Source organism: Notamacropus eugenii, chromosome 3 (genome assembly GCF_028372415.1).
Source record: "Notamacropus eugenii isolate mMacEug1 chromosome 3, mMacEug1.pri_v2, whole genome shotgun sequence".
NCBI lineage: Eukaryota > Metazoa > Chordata > Mammalia > Diprotodontia > Macropodidae > Notamacropus > Notamacropus eugenii.
In genome coordinates, this window is record NC_092874.1 from 46935836 (window position 1) to 46957257 (window position 21422).

Here is a 21422-nt window from a genome sequence, read left to right on the forward strand (position 1 = left end):
CCTCTAAGTATACAACTCAGGATAATGCTTGTAGCAGCTACCTGCAAGAATCAACTGAGCTGATAGCTATCAAGCACTTTGTAGCCACAAAGATTTACCAAAATCGTCCATTATCTTCAGCATAGGACCTAAAGAGGAACAATATTTGGAAGGGCCCAAAGGACTGAATTCCAGGTGGGAAGATGAATGAAGTATGTTTGAGAAATGAGTAGAGGTTCCCAGGTGGAAGGGAGAGGGAGCAGAGTTCCCACTACAAAGACTGGAATGGAGAGTCCTGCTAGTTTGGGGGCAGGGGAAAGACTCTGAATACCAGGTAAAGGAATCTATCCCTTAATGAAGGGAAGCCATTCATTTTTGAATAAGAAATGATAAAAGCTGGGCCTTTGGAAGATTGATCATCTGGTGAACAGAGGGTGGAAATAAGAGATTAATGAAGTAATTAAAATAATCAAGGCAGAAAAAATAAAGTCTTGGACTAGGGTGGTGAAAATAGGAAGGGAGAGGGATAGATATAAAACATCTCAAAAGAACGATACATCTCAAAAGAAAGATACAATAGTTCACATTTATATAAGTACAATTCACAAAATCGTTTACATGATAACCTTGTAAGACAGGAGCTATCACACCCATATCACGGATAAAGAAATTGAGGTTTACAAGGATTAAGGTCCTATAGCATCTGAGACACAGTTTGAAGCCAGGTCTTCTAGCTCTAAGGATAGTTTAGTATTGACTATACCACATCCCCTGAGTTTCCACCAGTAATGGGAGAGAGGGAAAAGAGACATTCAAAAATGACTATCATGCTCCAAGTCTGGGTTACTGGTAAAAAAAAATATGGTGTAGAGAACAGAGATAAGTCAGGGACAGGGGGTAGGGGTTTAGATAAGGAGATGATGAGATTGTTTTCCCTTGCCCAAATAGTTACCTAATAAATTAACTGGCACAAGCACTGAAATGATAATTCAAGTGTGACATTTTTATTTCATCATCAGAATGCAGTATATGGATTTTGTTGAGATACTAGTGTTTACAACTTATGTGACTGTAGAAAAACTCACTAGTTACAAAAATAATTCAGTGCAAAGCAAAATACATACATACCATGGCCTCCATCACCATCTCTCACATGGATATATGCAAATATTGCTTAATGGAACAGAAAAGATGGGAAACTCACAGTGAATAGACATAATAAAATAAGTGCTTCTTAACTGCTCTTGTCTTTTTCAAAGTTATCTCTCCAGCTGAAACATTTCATTGGCTACTGAGAATTTTTTCGCTAACCACTGCACATAACATTCAATTCACATAATGGGGATCTGTGAAGATTCCCTTTGGGTTTTTTTTTTTTTGTACCCTCAATACTAAACCTAGCTCTTGTTATACTTTGTGCACATTCAGGTTTGGACGAAAGGAACTGAAACTATTTACAATGCAATACAATCACTATGCAATTTTTTAGAGCACGTGAGAAAAGTTAATAGCAGCAACTCTGGCTTCATGCCATGAGATCTATGGTGAGGAACTGAGGAATCTATGCCATGCCATTCTCAAATTCCATAATTATGTACTGGTTATAAGCCTTCCCTGTGACCTTGGGATTTCAGTAAGTCTCTCATGTAAGTAACCTGCTCAGCTATAAGGTTTCAGAATAGCCTTTAGAATGGAGCCCCTTGAGGGTAGGGGCAGGATCTTTTTTTTTCTTTGTGACCTTCCCTCTCCCCTAGCACACACAGTACCTAGTACACAGTAGGCACTCACCAAATGCTTGTTGATGATTGATAAGAGACCTTGGGCTACTACTCTAACAAAAAAGAGCTAGATTTGATGGGTTGGTATGGTCAAAAATTTCTCACCTAATAATAGTTAACATTTATATGTAGCATTTTTTGAGGGTGGCAAAGGGTATTGCATGCCATCATCTCCCTGAATCCTCATAATAGTCCTAGGAGATAATCTATTATCTTTAGCTATTCCCATTTCACAGACGAGGAATCACAAAGCAGCCAGTAATGGGGGTGGAATTCAAAGCCAGGTCCTCAGACTCGCAAGCCTAGAGTTCCATTTACTACAAAACATTGCCACCTGCTGGCCAACATGTTGATTGTGAACTTTTCCATTTGGTTCTCCATCTCTCATTTCCATACTTGGTTTCCTTAGTCTCTTCAACAGCAGTTAGCTACCAGGCTAATGCGTCATAGCAAAGATTTGGAGATGCGTCGGGAATATATAGAAAAGCGCCCAAGGGAAGTACTGAAGGGAATGCAAAGATGATTAAAACATGGCCCTTGATCTCAAGAGGCTTCTAGTCAAGAAGATGAAACAGTTCACCAAAAAATAAAATATGAAATGTCAGTCAATAAACATTAAGCACCTACTATATGCAACACACTATACTAAGGGACCTACTAAGAGGAAAAAAGAGGGGAGGGGAAGTTAGAAGAACACCAAGGAGAAAGAAGTCGTTGACTTGTGGGTAAGAAGGCTTGTTACAGACGGCAAGATCTGAGTTGGTCACGCACAGATGGACGAATAGAATTTCAGGGGCAGAGAGGTGGAGGCAGGGTGGCATAATTAAACTCAGATACTTCAGAGACCCAGAAGGGAATGAGGCTGTGCCAGGATTACCTGGATCACAGATCAAGGAGAAAGGTAGGAGGCATTTCTGCATGACTACTAAAGCAAGTTCTTATGAGCTGTTCAATAGTCAGAATGAAGGCTCCATCAGACTGAATCTGCTAGGTACAAGGTAAGGGGAACTAACGGAGAAAATGGCTTATGGGACACAATGACTTCTGGGTCATCTCCGAAACAGTGTGTGAAGCATGCTGGTTCTCATAACCAAGGAGAAAGGAAAAGGGAAAAAATTATGGAGGAAGAAAGATGGTGGCTTAATAGAAAATCCCAAATGGTAAAGTTATAGCAATCTAGATCTGGAAGGGACTTTGGAGAGGATCAGTTAAACCAGGGCAGGGGAAAAACCTGTGGCCTTGAGGCCCTCTAGGTCCTCAAGTGTGGCCCCTTTGAAACCAGCTCATACTCACCAAAGAAAAAAAGGAGATCCAGATCCATCACAGCCATCAGACCTAACAAAGAGTGCCCCCTAACTCCCATTATGCCTTTTTTTCACAAAGGCATGAACCTGAGAATGGACAGTTACTAAGAGGATCAGAACAAAGGAAGAACTGGTTCAGCTGACTACCACAGGGAGTCTTCTGAGGCGCCCTTGAGATGAACATCTACAACCCATTTCAACATATATAGGAATGACTACAGAAGTGATAAACTGATGAAATCTAGAACTGTAGAGCAAAATAAAAGGTAAATGCTATTTTTAGAGGAACTTATAAAATGAGTACAAGGAAGCAGCAGAATCAGAAAGCAGCTACATCAAAAATGGGTCAACTCCTCTCAGGAGATAGGACAAAAGCTAGCTCTGATGAAACGAGGAAGGCTAGGGAGGTCCAGCAATGGTGGAGGAGCATTCACAGCTGGATGTATTCAAATGGAAGATTATCTTCAGTTATCTGAAGGGGTAGGGCCTCTTCTGCGTGGCCCCAGAAGGTAGAACCAGTAAACAATGATGGGAAGTTGTAAAAAAAATCTAATTTAGGTGAGATGTGTGACTGAGAGCTGTCCAGCATTGAAAAAGGCCACTTAGGCAGATGATGAGTTTCTCCTCCCCAGAGATCTCCAAGGGAATGCCTCATAAGCACTCGTCAGGTGAGATTTCTTTCATGTATTGGTATTCTCCTTCAAGTATGGATTGGACTACATGGCCCTCACAATTCTGATTTTCTGTGATCTTGTAGAGGCCAGAGATGGCAAGAGTGGAATGAATGAGCTCTTGGAAGTGGTGAGCACTATGGAAATGTCTTGCATGACTTCACACATATCATGGGTATCATATTGTTTGTTTTCTCAATAGGTGGAAGAGGAACTGGACAGAGGGAGAAATTTTTTTTAAATTTCTTTTAGAGGAAGTAGTGGGCAGAAATGTTGGGCTGACCATTGGAACCAGGGTGACCTCTTGTCCTATATGTTGTAAAGAAGCGTGATCTATTACGGACTGGACTAAAAGATGCCTTTGGATGGTCTGTCCCATGTGTAAAAGTCTATGATTCAAGAGCATGTAAGGAGCTAGAATCTGTTTAGACATGCATAATTAACTGGGCACTGCTAGGAGACTGAGCAAGGTACTGATGCTTGGAAAAGAACATATGAAGGGTAGTCTATGAAAAAGAACACTTCATGGTGCCAACGTGATCACTACTCATTTTATCTCTTTAGCTCTTCATTTCCTCATTTGTTAAGTGGAAGATTCTGGACAAGTTCATCCCAAAAGGACCTTTTTAAGACTAGAATTCTATGGAAGGAGAAATAATATCTTCATCACTTTAAGAAAACTCACATGGATATATTTACTTATAGCTGAAATCACTTATGTTTATTATGTACATCCAACCTCCATTTAAAACAGTAAGTTCTGCAAGGACATGATGGCATTATTTACCCTGCATGTAATCATTTTTAGTGCCAAGCACAAGTATTCTATCATTCTAGACATTTTCAAAGAATGACAACCCATATGAATTTGTTATTTTCGTTCAGTCATTTTCAGTCATGTCTGATTCTTCGTGACCCCATTTGGGGACTTCTTGGCAAAGACACTGGAGTGGTTTGTTATTTCCTTCTGCAGCTCATTTACAAATGAGAAAATTGAGGCAACAGGGTAAAGTGACATGCACAGGGTCACATATAGCTAGCTTCTGAGGCTGGATTTGAACTTGGGTCTTCTTGACTCCAGACCAGAAGCTCTATCCATTTCAACACCTAACTGCCCATCGATTAATCATACTGTTATTCAGACCTGTCTGACTCTTCACAAAGAGTCTTCACCCCATTAACTAACCAGCATTTAGTAAGTGGCTACTATATGTCAGGTACATTATACCAGCGGAGTGAAAAGCATCCAGTCATAGTATTTTAGAGCCATTAGGACCCTTATAACAACTTTAAAAAGTAACATCTGAGGAAGAAACAGATGCACAAAGAGCACCCAACATCTGGGTTCCCAGTCTGCCACTGTATTACTAGGAGGCTGTGGGTGGTATCTACCTGGAGTTGAGTAGTCTCTTCTCTCTATTCCAAACTAATCTGTTTGAATCCAGACTCTCACTTAACTATCTGGGTGGCTATGGGCAAGCTTAAATGTCCTCATCTTGAAAATAAAAGAGTTGGTCCAGATATCCTCCCAGGGTCCTTTCAGCTCAAAATCTGTTAAGAAAATAAGCTTTTCAGATTTAGGCTTGATGACAGCAACAGCCAACAAAGATATTAAAAAATCAAACCACATACAGTAAAACAAACTCAGAAAGTATTTTATACCTATAAGTAGCATTGTTCAGCACATGGAGAGTCTTGCATAATAAGAACATTCTCCCCAGTATTAGCTGCCCAAAATCCCTTTATGTACCCCTGAGGTCTAATCCTAGATATTCAGAGAATGATCCCAGGTCACAGGGTTTTTTAAAGTATCTTTGGGTTTCTGTTCAGAAGCACATTCAAGTAGTGGTAAATTCCTATGGTCTCTGTCAAGAGGCCAGTTCTCTTGAAGCAAATGAGTAGGTGAAAATCCTCAGTCTATTCAACCCACTATATCTAACTCTTTTCTGTCCTCCATTGCTACTAAGATGCCCAGTGGCCCCGTGCCTCAAGCTCAGCACATCTGTGATCATCAAACATCCAGGCATACAGGGCCAAAGCCCACCTAGTGCTGCTGTTCCCTAAATGCGTAGGCATTGATGAAGATGCCCTCTGTAGGAATCACCGGATCACTGGCAGAGGACTCTTCCAAGCTCAGGGCATTTCTGAAGGAAAAGGTCCCACAAATGGAAGGTACAGAGTTGCTACCCTTTTAAGGTGGGTCAGGTAATTTGGAGAACACACTGGGTATGACAGGCTAAGGGGGGTGGGCAGAGAACCTTTCAGGAGTTTGGGGAGAATTCGTCATACCCAGAACAGAAGTGTGACACTGATTCTGGAGTCCAAGGTCCTGGGTTCAAATTTCACTTCAGATGATTAACTTCCCTGGACCTGTTTCCTCATCTGTAAAACGAAGGAACTGAACTGAGTGGTATCTAAGGTCTCTTCCATTTGCAAGTCTAGGATTCTAGGAATCCTTCTGAGTCTTTGCTTAGTGGCTAACAACGATATTCAAGTTTTGACTTAGTAATTATTGGTAAACTGAGGATGGAGGGAAGGCAAAAACCTATCACTTTCCTCCCCTTGCCATTCCCCTGAGAAACTAGATGTCCTGCTACCTCCCATTCTTGGGCCATGGAACCAACGAATATTTAACCTGTGATAAAATAAAGCAATTTGCTAGTAACTTTAAAGGGTGTCCCAAGAAAGGAAGTTTTAATCCCTGCTCTGGTAAATCAAAAATCAAATACTGCATAGGAATCAGTCAGCTCTCCCAAAGCAACTTGGGTTTGTGGAAAGAACGTAGAGCACTATCAGTGAATCTACCTGAGTTCTGCCTCTTATTTTCCAGCAAGGTGACCCTGAGTGGGTCATCTGAACCCCTCTGAGCCTCAGTCTTTTCTTCTGCAAAATAATAAAAACTAGGCTCTGTATAGTGCTTTAAGGTTTGCAAAGAGTTTTATCCTCATAACAACTAATCTTGAAAGGTAGGTACCATTTTTAAATGAATTACCATTCACCCAACCTACCATAAAGGGTATGCCAAACCACTACATAATTTTTAAGTGCTATACAAATGTAATAATATTATTATTAACAGACTTCAATCGCAATAGTCAAGGTTATATGAATTTTTTTCTTCCAAAGCTGAAAAGGATAAAGGTCAATTACGTCTCTCTAGGACAAGTGGCTGGTGGTTAATTGCTTCAATCAAGTACCTTGGAGGACTTTCAGGTCTAGGTCTGTATGGCAGGATTTGATACCCGTCAAGATTTTAATAGAAAAACAAGGAAACCAAGATTTTTTTCTATCTTTGTATTAATTCCATTTTCAGAGCAGCTGATAGAAAGATGGATGGAACTGGAAAGACAGACCATTTATTTCCTCTTTGGCCTTCCCATTAACTCTTCCTAAAGAAGGTTCTGAATCAAAGAATCCCTGGAAACCTACTTGAGCTAAATCCTGAAAGCACAGTCCTAAGAGGAAAAAAAAATATTGCTGTATATTCAATATTCCCTATCATCTAGAGATCTCCATAAAGCACTACAGTGTGTCTGTTCCAAACAGTTCCTTGCCCCTAACAAACAGTATCTACAAATTTAACAAATTTCAATATAAATTATATTTATATTGCCTTGCAAATAAATAGGAAAAGATGACTTTCCCCCATAAATATTTAACTAGTGTGCTCCTCCCCACTTATGCAGAAAAATAAGAAATCTGATTTCTTTACATCATTCCATTATAAATTTCAACTCGACCTGGGCTAGTAGCCCACAGTCTATTTCCAAGGCTATAAAGGGTAGATCAGTACAGGTTAAGGCAGACAAAATACTCTGAATTAGGGATGGGGAAACAATGTGGGGGGGGGGCAGAAGATGAGGGAAAGGGGTGTGTTCAGGAAGAGCGAAGAATGATCTCTGTAATTTCTGCCCGGCTTCCCAGTCTCATTGGTATTCCATAATAGGCTGTCCCTGGACTAACATACACAAAGGTACTCTGCCCCACTTTGTACAGCCCAACAAAAAAGGGGTTCAGCAAGTAAGCTCCCACATTCAGGGGGAAGATCTGACCACCATGGGTATGACCAGAAAGGATCAGGTTGATGTCTGGGCGGGCCTGCAGGGCCCACTTGGCCGCTAGGGGCTGGTGAGCCAATAAGATGGTGACACGGTCAGGACTACAGCCATCCAAAGCCTTGCTCAGGTCCATGCCATGGCCAGAGTAATGCAGGACATCTGCCTCAATGTCATCCACTCCAGCCAAGCAGATCCAGGCCTCTTCACTCTTCCCTGATGTGGTCCCAGAGGCAGTGATTTTCACGTTCTCATTGTGGAGGGGCTGGACTTTCAGAGACTTGAGGAGCTCAAACCAATTGTTGACATCGGACGTGTAGTACTCATGATTCCCTGTGACGAAGTAGGTGCCAAGGCGAGAATAGAGTTGGCCTAAGGGCTCCACGGCCATCCTGAGGACAGAGGCCTCAGAGTCAGACAGGTCCCCCACAATCACTGTGATGTCTGGCTTGAGAGCCTCCACCATCTGCACAAACAGCTCCATCTTGGTCCTGCCGACTGTGGGGCCTAGGTGGATGTCTGACAGGAGCACAACCTTCAGGTTGTTCATTGACGGAGGTAACTGGTGAATGGGCACCTCCACAGTCTTTACTGCTGGAGGCTGGGCAGCATTGAGGAGACCAACCACACTGAGCACGGCAGTCACAGCCACGGCCAGGACTGGCTTCAGGATGGACTTCCTGGCCTTGTCAAGGCTTCCACTGACCCTGCCCCCCCTCCAGGCCAAGAGCTGGTACCCCTGCTCCATGCAGCCCAGGATAAAGAGGAAGAAAATCATAATGATATAAGCACCAAGGCTAGAGTAGGCTGCCATGGAGAAAGGGTAGGGCTCCTCAGCCACAAGAAAGAGCATGGTGAAAAAGCTGGAGTGGGCCAAGCCCAGGAAGACCAAGATAACCACCTTCCAGGGCCAAAAGCACCCCCACTCAACAGCAGGAGAGCGGTACAGGGAAGTGACCGTGCTCCTCCAAATGTACAAGGAGCCGATCAGCATGAGCGCATTGGCAAACAGGGCCAGCTGTAGCCTGAACAGCCAGCGTCGGGCCCCAATCTCCAGGTTCCCCGATAGGTAGGTCCGGGAAACCATCATGGAGAAGAAGACTCCAGCCGCAGCCAAGGCGGCCTTTGCTTCCAGGGACAGCTGTCTGAGGACAATCATAGTTTCTGGTCCCCAGGGAGAGATGTCCAAATGGTAGGAGGTCCTTTAGGCAGCAGGCCAGCTGGGAAGATTGTGTCCAGGTCGGGTCTGCCTGCAACCAGGAACCTGCGTCAGCTATTTTTCAACATCCAAGTATTCCCTTTCCCCTACATGATAGGAAATCTGCCCAAATCCTACCCTCCCCTATCCTGAACTCCACAAAGAGAGGCAGCAGACAATTGTTAGGACTTCATGATTGAAAAATAAATACACACCAAAAATACTAGAGAGGCTAGTCCAAGTTACAGTGTGAATGTGAGAGACACTCAGATGCCTACCAGAATGAAATTTTTCAGGATGAGACTCTCTCCAAGTACTGCAGCACTTTCTACACAGAAGTAGGCTCAAAGACTTTTAGAAGACATAGCTGGTAGAGAGAGGCAGGAGTAGTCTGAGAGGTAGAGAGAATATTGACCTGGGTTCAAATCCTACCTCAGGTATTTACTGCCTATGTAACCCTGGACAAATCCCTTAAATTCTCTCAGTTCAGTCTCCTCAAAATGGGGATGACAGTAGACCCTTCCTCACAGGGTTATTGAAAGGAAAAAAAAGACAAGGTGATGGAGTGATTTGTAAACCTTTAAAAAAAACCTTCTATTAATATTACTGAATAAAATTCAAAGTGGAGTAATTCCTTAAAAGGTGACAAATGAAATAGACTTCTACACTTGCCTCCTATGATCTGTTTGCACCTCAAGCTACTAAGTGTGGCCTAAGGAGAGTTTCAAATGGTTTGAACCCATGTTTTTGCCTTATGTGCAGGGGAAAAGCCACGGATTTGGAGTCAGAGTGCCCAAGTCCAAACCTAGAATCTGTCACCAGTTATTTGGTATAGTGGACAGAATGCTGGGCTTGGAATCGGGAAGACCTGGCTTCAAATCCCATCTCAGACACTAGCTTTATGACTTTCACTCAGCAAGCCAGTTAACTCCTCTGGGTCTCAGGTTCTTATCTTTAAAACTGAGAGGGATGGCCTAGTTGGCTTAAGTTCTCAGACCTTCTCACCCGTCTGACCTTGGGCAATTCACATATTCTCTGCTGGCACAGAGCAGGTGCTTAATAAATGCTTATTGACTATGCCTCAGTTTTCTTATCTGTAAAATACTTTTTTGGATTAGATGGGTTCTGAGGTTCCCTCCAACTCTTCATCTATATTCCTATGATCTCCCTAAAGTAAGCTAGAGTGTTCCCAAAGACAGAATTAGAACACCAGTTCCCAAATTTTCCTTTGCTGAAATCATAGGAAATTATACATTAAAGGGGGGAGGGGGCAGTTTTGTAGCAGACTAGTTTTAGTATCTTAAAGTCTAGAAAAAAAGGATTAAAAGAGGAACAATCATGAGTTAGAAGCCAGCTCTCAGCATTCACATGACCTGCACTCACATGACCTTTACTTTACTTTGCTGATAGCAAACCCATCTTGTACCTTGGAACTTATTACTGGTCTGGTACCTTGGAATTTAAGAGCTCCTGGGAGGATCTTGACCTGCCAGACAGGGAATTTTCAAGGAGCTAGAGGCTACATGGGGGCATGGGAATAAGCATATTCATACACCAAATAGATACGCAAAGACATCTATGTATACACATTCAGTTACAGTGTCAGCAACATGCATTTATTAATAAATGTACATGTATTTATGTAAATTTACATGTGTTTTATAAATATTTATGTAAATTTCCAGTGCCAGGCATGTGCTTTTATAAATAAATGTACACATACATGTAAATTTATAAAGCCAGGCACATGCTTTTGTATCTATTACCTCACTTGATTTCATTTGGGCAAATATGCAGCTTTTAAATTACCTTTCCCTTGGTCCAAGGTCATGGACCCCTTTTGGCATTCTGGTGAAGCCTATGGACCCCTTCTCAGAATAATGTTTTTAAATCATTAAAAGAATTGTTAAATTTCTGCTAGAAGTTAGAGAAAATAAACATGTTTTTTTCCTTATCCAAGTACACGGATACTCTCTAAAAATCTATCCAGGGACAAATTGAGAATGCCCTAACTCAGAAGATAATTCTTGAATGCTATCTTCCAGATTTTTTTCATTTAAAATAAAATCTCTTAACAATACTGCTGCTGCTGACTGTACAACCAGTATCATATTGACTGCTTTCTCAATAGGTGGGGGAGGAACCTGAGTATGAAGAGAAATTGGAATTCAAAATTCTAATAAAAAAAGAATGTTAAAAAATTTTTACATGTAAGTGGGAAATATTTAACAAAAGAAAATTTTTTTTTTAAAAAAAACCTAACAATACTGCTGCTGACTCTGCTTTCAAAGTTCTGTACTTTTTACAAAACATTTTAAATTGGGTAAGCAAGCTGTCCTGAATAATTATCATCAAAGAGTGAAATTTTATTCAGCTCAATTCCACTTTATAAAAAACAAGATGTCCTATTGCTTGCAGGCTAAGGAGTTCCTTCACATTCTCCCACCAGAAAACACAGTAAGCAAAGGCTGTGGGAGTTTTGATTCACCCACTCATTCTCCAACCAAAAGGTGGGTGAGTGATGCTTTCCTCTCCAACCACCCTCCTGGAGGCCAAGGTCAGTCATCCACAAGCAATAATGCATCTCACCTCCCATCTGATGACTCAGTGACCAAGGCTTCTTCCCCTACTGTGTTTAACAAGCCTGTGCTTTCAAGGTGACTTGTATGCCCTCACCTCCCACCTCTCGTGCTTCTGACTTCTTTTATAGCAGAAATGCATCTCATACCCTATGGTAGCATCCTCTGACTGTGTACGATGGTGAGTTTGGCCCACATCTGGTCACCCAGCTAAAAACTCCTGCTCAAACCAAGGCAAGCCTGCTGACAAGTTGGAAGAACTGAGCCGGCCAGCTGGAGGTGGGTATTAAAGTACTTTTAAGCACTTCTCTGAGAACTTCTGGGACAAAGATGGGAAAATGCTCACTAGGAGACCCAAGCAAACCAAAGCGATCCCTGGGTGGAAATAGGCTACTTCCTGGGCAAGTCGCTGAGCTTCTAGCCTGTTTCCCCATCTGTAAAGGGAGGGGTTGGCCCAGATGGCCCCCTAACGTCCTGGGACGCACTGACTCCAGGAGCCTAGAAGAAAGGGCTTTCCCCCACCAGCTCCTGCCACCTACCTCCGCAACGACTCTGAATGCTAAGATGCTGGAAGGACCCCCCACTTCCTTTTCCCTTTTACTGGGAGCGGGGAGCCCGGTGCCCACCAGAAACTGACTCGATCTCTCCCAGGCAGGGGAAGAAGCCAGCCCGGAGCTTGGCGAATATGCACAGGATCAGGACCAACTCCAGGCTGGATAGGGCACCCGAACCCCCGGGAAAGGAAGAAATGCGAGGAGAGGGCAGAAGCTCTGCCCAGGAACCTCCAGAGCCTGGGCGATCTCCCCACCCCCACCCCGACTGCTGCCCTTGGCGCAGGACAGAGAGGAGGACAAACAACAGCCTCCTCCCTGCGGACGGTCAGAAGGAAGTCCGGGACCGCCTGCCTTCCTAGTGAGAAGCCTGTCCTAGCCCCCGGCTTGCAGCTCACCTGGGAGGCCGGCACCCTGCGTCCAGAAGCCGCCAGCAGATGTGAGCCAGCCTCCGCAGCCGGCTCCAGCATCAGCGAGACCGAGCACCCACACAACCCGTACCACCCAGCCCCCCCCGCCCAGGCAGGAGAACACGGCGTCCTGCCCAACCACGCACGAGCGCCGCGACACTGCTGGCTTGGGGGCCCGGAAGGAGACCCGGAGGAGGAGAGGTGGCGATCGGCCGGCCGGCCCCCTCCCCTCCGGGCACACTACCTGCACCCGGAGCTCGGCGACCGTCAGCAGCAGCTGCAGGAGCAGGAAGCCCCGAAGCGCCCGGTGAGGCATGATCGCCGCCCTGCGCAGTCCTGGCCCGGCGGTGCCCGCCTCTCCTGGCACTGTCTCCACCTCCTCCTTCTGTAGCCCCGTGGCCTGTCAGCCACGGCTTACATACCCCCAGCCTGGGCTATCGGAGCTTGCATCATCGGCCCGGCCCAACCGGCCTCGGGGCTGACAGCCAGAGGGGGCTGGGGGCGGGGATTGGGGTTTTGGTTAAACTCGAGCTTCCCCTAAGAAAAGGGCCGGGACCTGCAAAGCCGACTCTGCCTTCCGGGGGGCTTTCGGACTTTGTTTATCAAGAATCTCCCACCTTTAGATAAGACCTGGGGACTCGGAGCCCGCCCTTCGGCCCTAAGGTTAAATCCTAGAATTGTCAAAAGAAGAGAATCTCCGGGCTTGGCTTCTTATCCGCTGGATCCGGGTCTTTAGCCCTTAATCAATGTAACCTAACTGACTGATCCCTGGGTTTCTCTTCCTCTAATTAAACTAGTTTCTTTTTCCTAGTACGCATAAACTGCTGGGTTACTACAGCATTTGAAATTTCTGGTCTGCCTTCTCTAAAACATCTGCATTAGCGACTCTCTCCAGAAGCTTTCAGCCCATCTTTTCAGTGTGGATTTTGCATTGTGTGTAAAATGGGGCAGGTGGAGGGAGAAATTGAGCTAGAGCACAGTTCTTCACCCTTTTTGTATTATGGACCCCTTGTCTAATGGAACCTTCTCAGAAGAATGTTTTTTAAATGCGTAAAATACATAGGACCTGAAAGGAAACAAATTATATTGAAATAGTCATCAAAATATGGCACCTAGGTAGCGCAGTGGATCGAGACTGGGGCTGGGATGAAAAACACTTCAGTTCAGATGCAGACTCAGCCACTCACTAGCTATGTGACCCTGAATGAGTCACTTAACCCAGTCTGCCTCAGTTTTCTCATCTGTAAAATGAACTAAGAAGGAAATGACAAACCACTCCAGTATTTCTGCTTAAGAAAACCCCAAGTGGGTTCATGAAGAGTCTGACACAGCTGAAAAAGTTATAAAAAAAAATTTTTTTTCAAAGTTCACAGATTCCAAGTTAAGAATCCCAGAACTGGGATTTAACTTGATTTAGTAGCTTGGAAAGTCAGTAGTTCCAAAATTGTTAAAGAGGAAGCCGGTATTGGACAGATTGGCCAAGTAAATAACTTTATCTAGCTGGTAACTTGCTTTTACTGTAAGGCATCTGTGTGAAGCCTCTTTTTTTTTATGAAAAGCTCAACAGCCAATCTCCTTAATGCAATCTCAGATTTTTTTTATTATATTCCTTTTTGTTATTATTATTATTTTTTTTAATGGTTTACAATCGCTGCCATAAAATTAAGATTTTATTCCCCCACACCTACCCCCCACTACCCCCTCCCCCCCACGACCACATACAATTCTGTATAGGTTCTACATATACTTTCCTATTGAGTACATTTTCACTATAGTCATGTTATGTAGTCGAACTAAAATAAATGGAAGAAATCATATAACAAATCAAAGCATGATACACAAAAACACTCATACACACAAACATGATCTGCTACCTTCTGCAAGTGACTTCCATATTTCTTTCTCTGAGTGTGGAAGGCATTTTGCCTTAGAAATCCACCACTGGGATTTTTTTTTTAATAAGTTCTTGCATTATTACGAAATTCCATGTCTACCAGAAAAAACTCTCGCACACTGTGGTTGTTGCTGTGCACAAAGTTCTCCTGGTTCTGCTCCTTTCACTCAGCATCAGATCATATAAGTCCTTCCAGGCCCCTCTGAAGTCTTCTTGTTCATCATTTCTTATGGTGCAATAGTACTCCATTACATTCATATACCATAATTTATTCAGCCATTCCCCATTTGATGGGCATCCCCTTGACTTCCAGTTTTTGGCAACTACAATCTCAGATTTTGAGCAGGAAGAGATTTCAGAGGCCATTAAGTCCAACTCCCTTATTTTGTAAATACAGACAAGTGACTTCACCAGGGCCAAACAGTCCAGACATATCTGAAGCGAGATTTGAACCCTGGATGTCAAGTTCAGGGCCCTGAACACTAAGATGTGTTGCTTGTGTGATGAACCTCACAGTAAAGTATTTACCAGCTCCAGTGCTTAAATCATTCTATACTTCTTACATAGGACATTTCTTGAAACTCTACCCTCCCTCACTCCCCCAGGCTAAGTGCTCCCTCCCTGAAATTACTTGGATTTTCTAGATATTTTCCATATATTGACATTGTATACATGTTATTTACCTTTTAAATCAGTTAAGGACAGGGACTTTTATTTTTGTCTGTGTCTTTCCTAAGCTACAGTCCACATCCCATGCTGACTATTGGACATATCAAACCAAATACTCCATAGACCTCTCAAACTCAACATCTCTAAAACCACAATCATTATGTACCCCCTTTTCTCCCTTCTCAGACTTAGCCATACTTTGAACCTCCCTATTTCTATTAAGAAGGGCAAGTAGGTGACACAGTGAATAGAATGCCAAACTCATCTTGAGTTCAATCAGGCTTTAGACACTAGTTGTGTGACCCTGGACAAGTCACTTAACCCTGTTGGCCTCAGTTTCCTCATCTGTAAAAGGAACTGGAAAAGGAAATGGCAAATCACTCCAGTATCTTTGTCAAGAAAACCCCAGATGTCGTCATGAAGTCATACAGGACAGAAGTAGCTGAACTGAAATTTCTGTTGAGAGTATCATTCTATAGTAGTATCTTTCTATATCTCTGGGCATTAATCTCAAATCTTTACATTCCCCTATTATACATACCCTATTTATCCCGACACTTGCACTTGAGCAATTAGATGGTACAATAGACAGAAAGAGCATTAGACCTCAATTAACTTGTACCACATTCCCTTCTCATTGAGGAAGCTAAGTGGCAAAGTGGATAAAGTGCTAGAAATTTGGACTCAGGAAGACCTGAATTCAAATCCAGCCTCAGACACATATTTATTAGCTTTGTGACCCTTTACATAACCCCTTGCCTCAGTTTCCTCATCTGTAAAATGAGGATAATAATAACACCTATCTCCCAAGGTCGTTGTGATGACAATATAAGACATTTCCAAAAGCTCTTTCTTAGGCTTAAAGTGCTACGCATTAAAATGCTAGCTCAAAAAATGCTTGAAATGCTGTTATCATTGCTTATAATTTTGAGTTGTCATTATCTGTCCATTTGTCTTTTTTCAGGTATGTCTCCTCAATGAGATTGTGGTCACAAGGCCAAAGATGATAAACGTCCGCTTTTTTGTACTGAGAAAATATAATTGACTCAGATTCCATTCTGTAACTGATTTTATTTTGTATCACCCCCAACATGTTGTAAAATTGCCTAAGTCATGCTTCTTTATCTCTGAGTTAAGTTCAAAAGTTCAGCTTTCTTGGTGGAGTTGTAAACTGATCCAATCATTCTGGAGACCAGTTTGGAACTTTGCCCAAAGGGCTATAAAACTGAATACCCTTTGACTCAACAATACCACTACTAGGTCTGTATCCCAGAAAGATCATAAAGATTGGAAAAGGACCCACATGTACAAAAATATTTATAGCAGCTCTTTTTGTGATGACCAAGAATTGGAAGTTGAAAGGATGCCCATCAATTGGGGAATGGCTAAACAAGTTCTGTATGTTCTGTATGAATGGAATGGAATACTGTTGTTCCATAAGAAATGATGGGCAGGCAGACTTCAGAAAAACCTGAAAAGATTTACATGAACTGATACTGAGTGACGTGAGAAGACCCAAGAGAACATTGTACAAAGAAACAGTAACATTGTTCAATGACCAACTTTGATAGGCTTAGCTCTTCTCAGCAGTGCATCCAGTGATCTAAGACAGCTCCAAAAAACTCATGATGGAAAATGCTATCCATATCCAGAGAAAAAATTATGCAGTTTGAATGCAGAGCAAAATACTATTTTCTTTCTCTTTTCAGGTTTCCTCTTTCTTGTGGTTTTCCCTTTGGTTGTAATTCTTTACAACATGACTAATGTGGAAATATGTTTAATATGATTGTACATGTATAGCCTACATCAGATTGCATGCTGTCTTGGGGAAGGAGCAGGAAGGGAAGAGGAAGAGGGAACAAATCTAGAACTCAAAATCTTATAGAAGTGAGTATTGAAAACTAAAATTAAATTTAAAATATATATTAAAAAAGAAACATAAAGTGAAACAAAAAAAGAAATATAGAAAAAAACTGAAAAAAAGTCCAGCTTTTCTCTCTGAGCTAAGTTGTTCCATAAATCACCTTAATTCAAAGAAATATATTGTCTACATAGTTATTAAGTAGCAATATCTCCCCCTCACTGTGCATTTAAAACAAAATTCTATTTACAAAAATTAGATTCAGAGTTAAATCATTGCAGGAATTAACAATATTAATTAATTAAAGAAGTAATAATTAAATTAATAACAGCTAATGTTTATGTAATGCTTTGAAGTAGCATATATCTTATGTGAAACTTCCAAGCACCCTGTAAGGTAGAAGTTGTCATTATTTCCATTTTACAGCTAAGGAAACTGAGGCTGAAAGAGATCAAGTATCTCTCTTAATGATACAAAGTTAGTGAATTTTTAAGGCAAGATTTAACATCTACCTCCAAGTACAGCTCTCTCTCCACTGTACCTTTAGCTACCTCAGCTGGAGGACACCTTGAAGATCACAGCTAAACCGTATTATTCTGGAGACAAGGCCAAAGGAACTGAATTGTCCAAAGTGACCCTGATGGTCGTTAGTAGAACTTTTCCAACATATCACATTGTCTCTTGAATGCCATTTTCCAGGAGCACCACTATTATACAAAGCCAAAGTCAAATGAGGCTCTGGTAGTTGTCATTTAATGTCACCCATTCACTACTCCAACCCATTCAGTGTACTATTAAAAAAAAATTTTGCTAGAGGGCAGAGAACTCTCAGGAGATAAATGAAGTAGTTTTTAATTATAGAATAAGGGAGTTGCCTAGGGCACTGGGAAGGTAAGAAACATGGGTAGAATCCCACAGTCAATACTTGTCAGAGGCAGGATTTAAACCTAGCTTCTCCTGGCTTTGGTTGGCTGATTACCCATCTTGCATTCTGGGCCATCTCCAGTCCTCTTGAAGGATATCTGGCCACTGGATGCAGATGGTTCTGTGTAACAGTAAGCACCCCAACATACACAGGTGGGCCCACTACAACAAGTTCTTAGATCTGCATTCATAAAAGGAAAGCAACTTTCAAGGGGTTAACAATCACTTTAATCAAGCACAGGTGTCAGAGAAAAGCAAAATCAAAATTTCAGAGAAATCAAAAATAAATCAACATACAGCGTTTCCAAACTGACTGACCATTACATGCACACACGACTGACCATTACATTCATATACAGTCACCAGAGAGGGAAGTATCAACTTCTGGATTTTAACTGGGGAGAGTAGGGGGGTGGGGGAATAACCCTCCGACCTAGTGTCTCAATAGAAAAAAACAAAAGGTGCTTGGAACCCTCCTACAAAATAACTCCCCTAATCAAGCTTCCCCCAATAGGCAGGCCCATCAATGGGTGGAAAAGATACTCTTTAATCATATTATTAAATCAGAGACACTTTCAGTAAAACAAAAACAGCATAAGATAGTAATTTGATTGCCATTACACTCTGGAGGAGAGTGAGACTGGTGACCTTGCACAGCTCTCCCTCACTCAAATCAAAGTCAACTGCAAGTCATGTCATCATGGTCCTTTTTGAAAACATAGGACAAACACAACTACCCATTCAACCACATGCTATCTGTCAATGAACAATACCTGGGCTAAGGGCCCATTTCCCAGACGAGAAAAATAAAAGCTTGTGTGGCACAGCATCTCAAAGTAACAGCCAGCTAAAAAATGTAAAGGAAAATTAATTATAAAAATTATATACAATAGTGTATTTCATTATTATGTATTATATTCTATATGCATTATATATAATGTTATTATGTATTATAAAAATTATTTTAAAATCAAATAAAAATATATCAGATCAACACACAAGTAGAATCTCACAATCCCAATCAAAGAGAAACCTGGCACAAAATATGAGATTTGTAAAAACTGGACCTGTCCCCTACTCACAAATGATGTCTTAATAATAGGGATCTCAAAGCAGGTGATTGTTTATACACACTAATGTCCAGAGTACAAAGTAAACAGCTCCTCTCTGAGTGGTTCATTAGCATTCAGTAAGCTAGAACACAGTAAAGTTTGGTAACTTGAAAAGAGTATTGGAAATGGATTCAGGTTCAAATCCTGACCACCACTGTGACTTTAAAGAAGCCATTTAAGCTCTCTGGGCCTCAGTTTTCTCATCTGTAAAATGAAATGATTGGACAATGATCCCTAAGATTGTTTTAAACCAAGATTGTTTTAAGCCAAGGTCTTCCATTTTTTCCTTGATCTTAAACAGATTGTAGTATGTCACAATTGTAATATAAAGCCAACCGGATAAAGGGTAGTCTTAGAACCATTGTTAAGCTTAAGAAAACATTAGTGGCTACACAATGCCTTTAGGACAAAATGACATCTCAGGTATTTAATATTCTTGGTAATCTGTTCCAGGATGATCACACATTATTCCTTCTGAAGCATTCTTCTCTCTAAATAAAATGTTCCTTTTGGTGTTCCCCATAAGCCAGATTCCATTTCCTGATTCTGTGACTGGCACAGACTGTTTCCTCATATCTGGAAGGCCTTATCTCCCCACCTCTGCCTCTTATAACCCCCAGTTCCCATGGGGGTTTAACTGTAGATCCTATTCTATTAACAGGAACTCTAGAAGTCTAAGTTCATGCAATTTAGATAATTGATTCCTTTCCTAAATTCATGATAAAAGCCCATTGATACTCAAAATTGATTATAAGAAAAAAAAGCTTTCGATAAAATAGCTTTTTTAAAACCAAAAGTCATTTTTGCATGTGTATTAACAGACCTGAACATGACTTAGGTCAGTACTTACATAGGACCCAACAGAACTTGCCATCAGGGTCAGGTTGTTAAATATAAAACATATCCTTTAATACAGAAAGAACAAAGAGGAACATTGACTCAGTTTCAGAATTTCACCCTAGACCCCAATTGTTCCCCTTCTTGTTCTTGTTTTATTATTTTTAAATGGATAATCTCACCCTTGCAGTGTGAAGTTCAACAGGCAAAGGGTGGTCTTGGGTGAACTCCTAAATTTAAGAAACAAAAAGGCTATACAATGCCATTAAGACAAAATAGCATCTTTTCAGGTATTCAGTACCCTGGGTAATCTGTTCCAGAATAATCACACATTCCCCCTGAAACATTCTTCTCTCTAGATAAAATGGCCCTCTTGGAATTCCCCGAAGGCAAGATTCCATCCTGCTTCTACGATTGGCACAGACTGTTCTCCCGAATCTGGAATGTCTTATCTCCTCACCTCCATTTCTTGGAACCCTTAAGTTCACATTATGATTTGACTACAAGTCTTCCTCTTTCAGGAAACCCTCCCTTATTCCCAGTCTGCCAAATCATTGTGTATTTATTTTGGAAATATTCTGCTTAGATTTATCTGGGAACATATTATATTCCTTTAGTAGGTCCCTGAGTGAAAGGCCTGCCTCATGTTTGTCTTGGTAGGGAACTAGTCTCAAATCAAAGAGCTCAAAATTACATTTGAGAATGTACTAGAGCCCTTGACAATGCCTAGAATATAGCAAATGCTTCAGAAATGTTTGTTGACCTGAATGAGAAAAAAAATGGACGTTGAATGAGTTGCCAGTCTTTCAAGATTATGTTTAAAAAGAAAAAACCTAAATTTACTAGAAGATTTGACATGTAAGATCCAAGAGAAATGTAATGTATATACCAAAGACTAATTAAAAGAGACTCAATAAGGACAGACTGTTTATCTTTTCTATGAGGAAATGTCTAAGAGTTATCAGTAATTAGGTAGTTCATTAGAAAGATTGGGTAGACCTAAGTATGACATGATTTTAAAAAGTAAAACCATTTAGGAACAGGTAAAAAGAGTAGCTATCATATACAAATGAGAAGTGAGAGGAGGAACTGACGGAGGAATTAATGTAGGAGGAGGACTGGTAGTTCTGGAACCTCCTTTCATTGGGAATGGGTTCAAGAGACAACAATACGTATATATCTCAATAACTATAAAAGTCTTCTAAATTTAGAAGAAATAAAACACTAAGGGCATAAGGAGGGGGAGGAGGGTAAGGGAAGACTCTCTAGAAGGAAGGGTGAAGGAATAGATTAAAGGGGGTATAGAAGGGTGTTTAGATCAATGGGAATGGGAGGATAAGGGAGGAATGGGGTGGGGGGAGAAGGTTAAGTAATAGGAGGTAGAGGGTGGAAGTCAGGAGGGATAGGAAATAAGAGGTATGTACAAATACAAAATAAAAATCAGGAGTAGGATTTGTTAGGGGAAAAGGAGCAGGGGTGGTAATTATGAACTCGGACAAAGTGAAAGCTAAAGCAGATTTAATCAAGAGAAAAATAAGGAAACTACGTTATGTGTCAGTCATATTCATCAACATTTTTTGGACTATTTAAAATAACTAGA

At 41.5% G+C, this 21422-nt stretch overlaps 2 protein-coding genes across 6 annotated transcripts in view; both read right to left on the reverse strand.

Moving 5' to 3' along the window:
• Nucleotides 1-12901, reverse strand: part of GLB1 (galactosidase beta 1) — a 74630-nt gene extending 61729 nt beyond the window's left edge. For 3 of the 4 annotated variants that reach the window (XR_011976630.1, XM_072651476.1, XM_072651474.1), the window contains exon 1: nucleotides 12770-12901. Coding sequence is in view for 3 of the 4 variants with exons in the window: in XM_072651476.1 (XP_072507577.1) it covers nucleotides 12770-12841 (72 nt within the window). In the remaining variant the exon portion in view is untranslated. Of the gene's footprint in view, nucleotides 1-12513; nucleotides 12627-12769 lie in introns of those variants that run through there. The other variant, XM_072651475.1, reaches the window with a different exon arrangement.
• TMPPE (transmembrane protein with metallophosphoesterase domain) lies at nucleotides 962-12901 on the reverse strand. Of its 2 annotated transcripts, none has more exons than XM_072651478.1 (2): nucleotides 12770-12901; nucleotides 962-9037 (listed from the first exon to the last, which is right to left on the reverse strand). In XM_072651478.1, the coding sequence occupies exon 2, from the start codon at nucleotides 8944-8946 to the stop codon at nucleotides 7609-7611; it is 1338 nt and encodes a 445-aa protein (XP_072507579.1). In that variant the 5' UTR covers nucleotides 8947-9037; nucleotides 12770-12901; the 3' UTR covers nucleotides 962-7608. The 2 variants fall into 2 exon arrangements, with proteins under 2 accessions (XP_072507579.1, XP_072507578.1); XM_072651477.1 differs by lacking the exon at nucleotides 12770-12901 and adding an exon at nucleotides 12514-12603.
• Nucleotides 12902-21422: the final 8521 nt, after the last annotated feature.

What these genes read in the sequence shown, in the direction of transcription:
- TMPPE (XM_072651478.1), bottom strand. Translation starts at nt 8,946, where the DNA reads ATGATTGTCCTCAGACAGCTGTCCCTGGAAGCAAAGGCCGCCTTGGCT.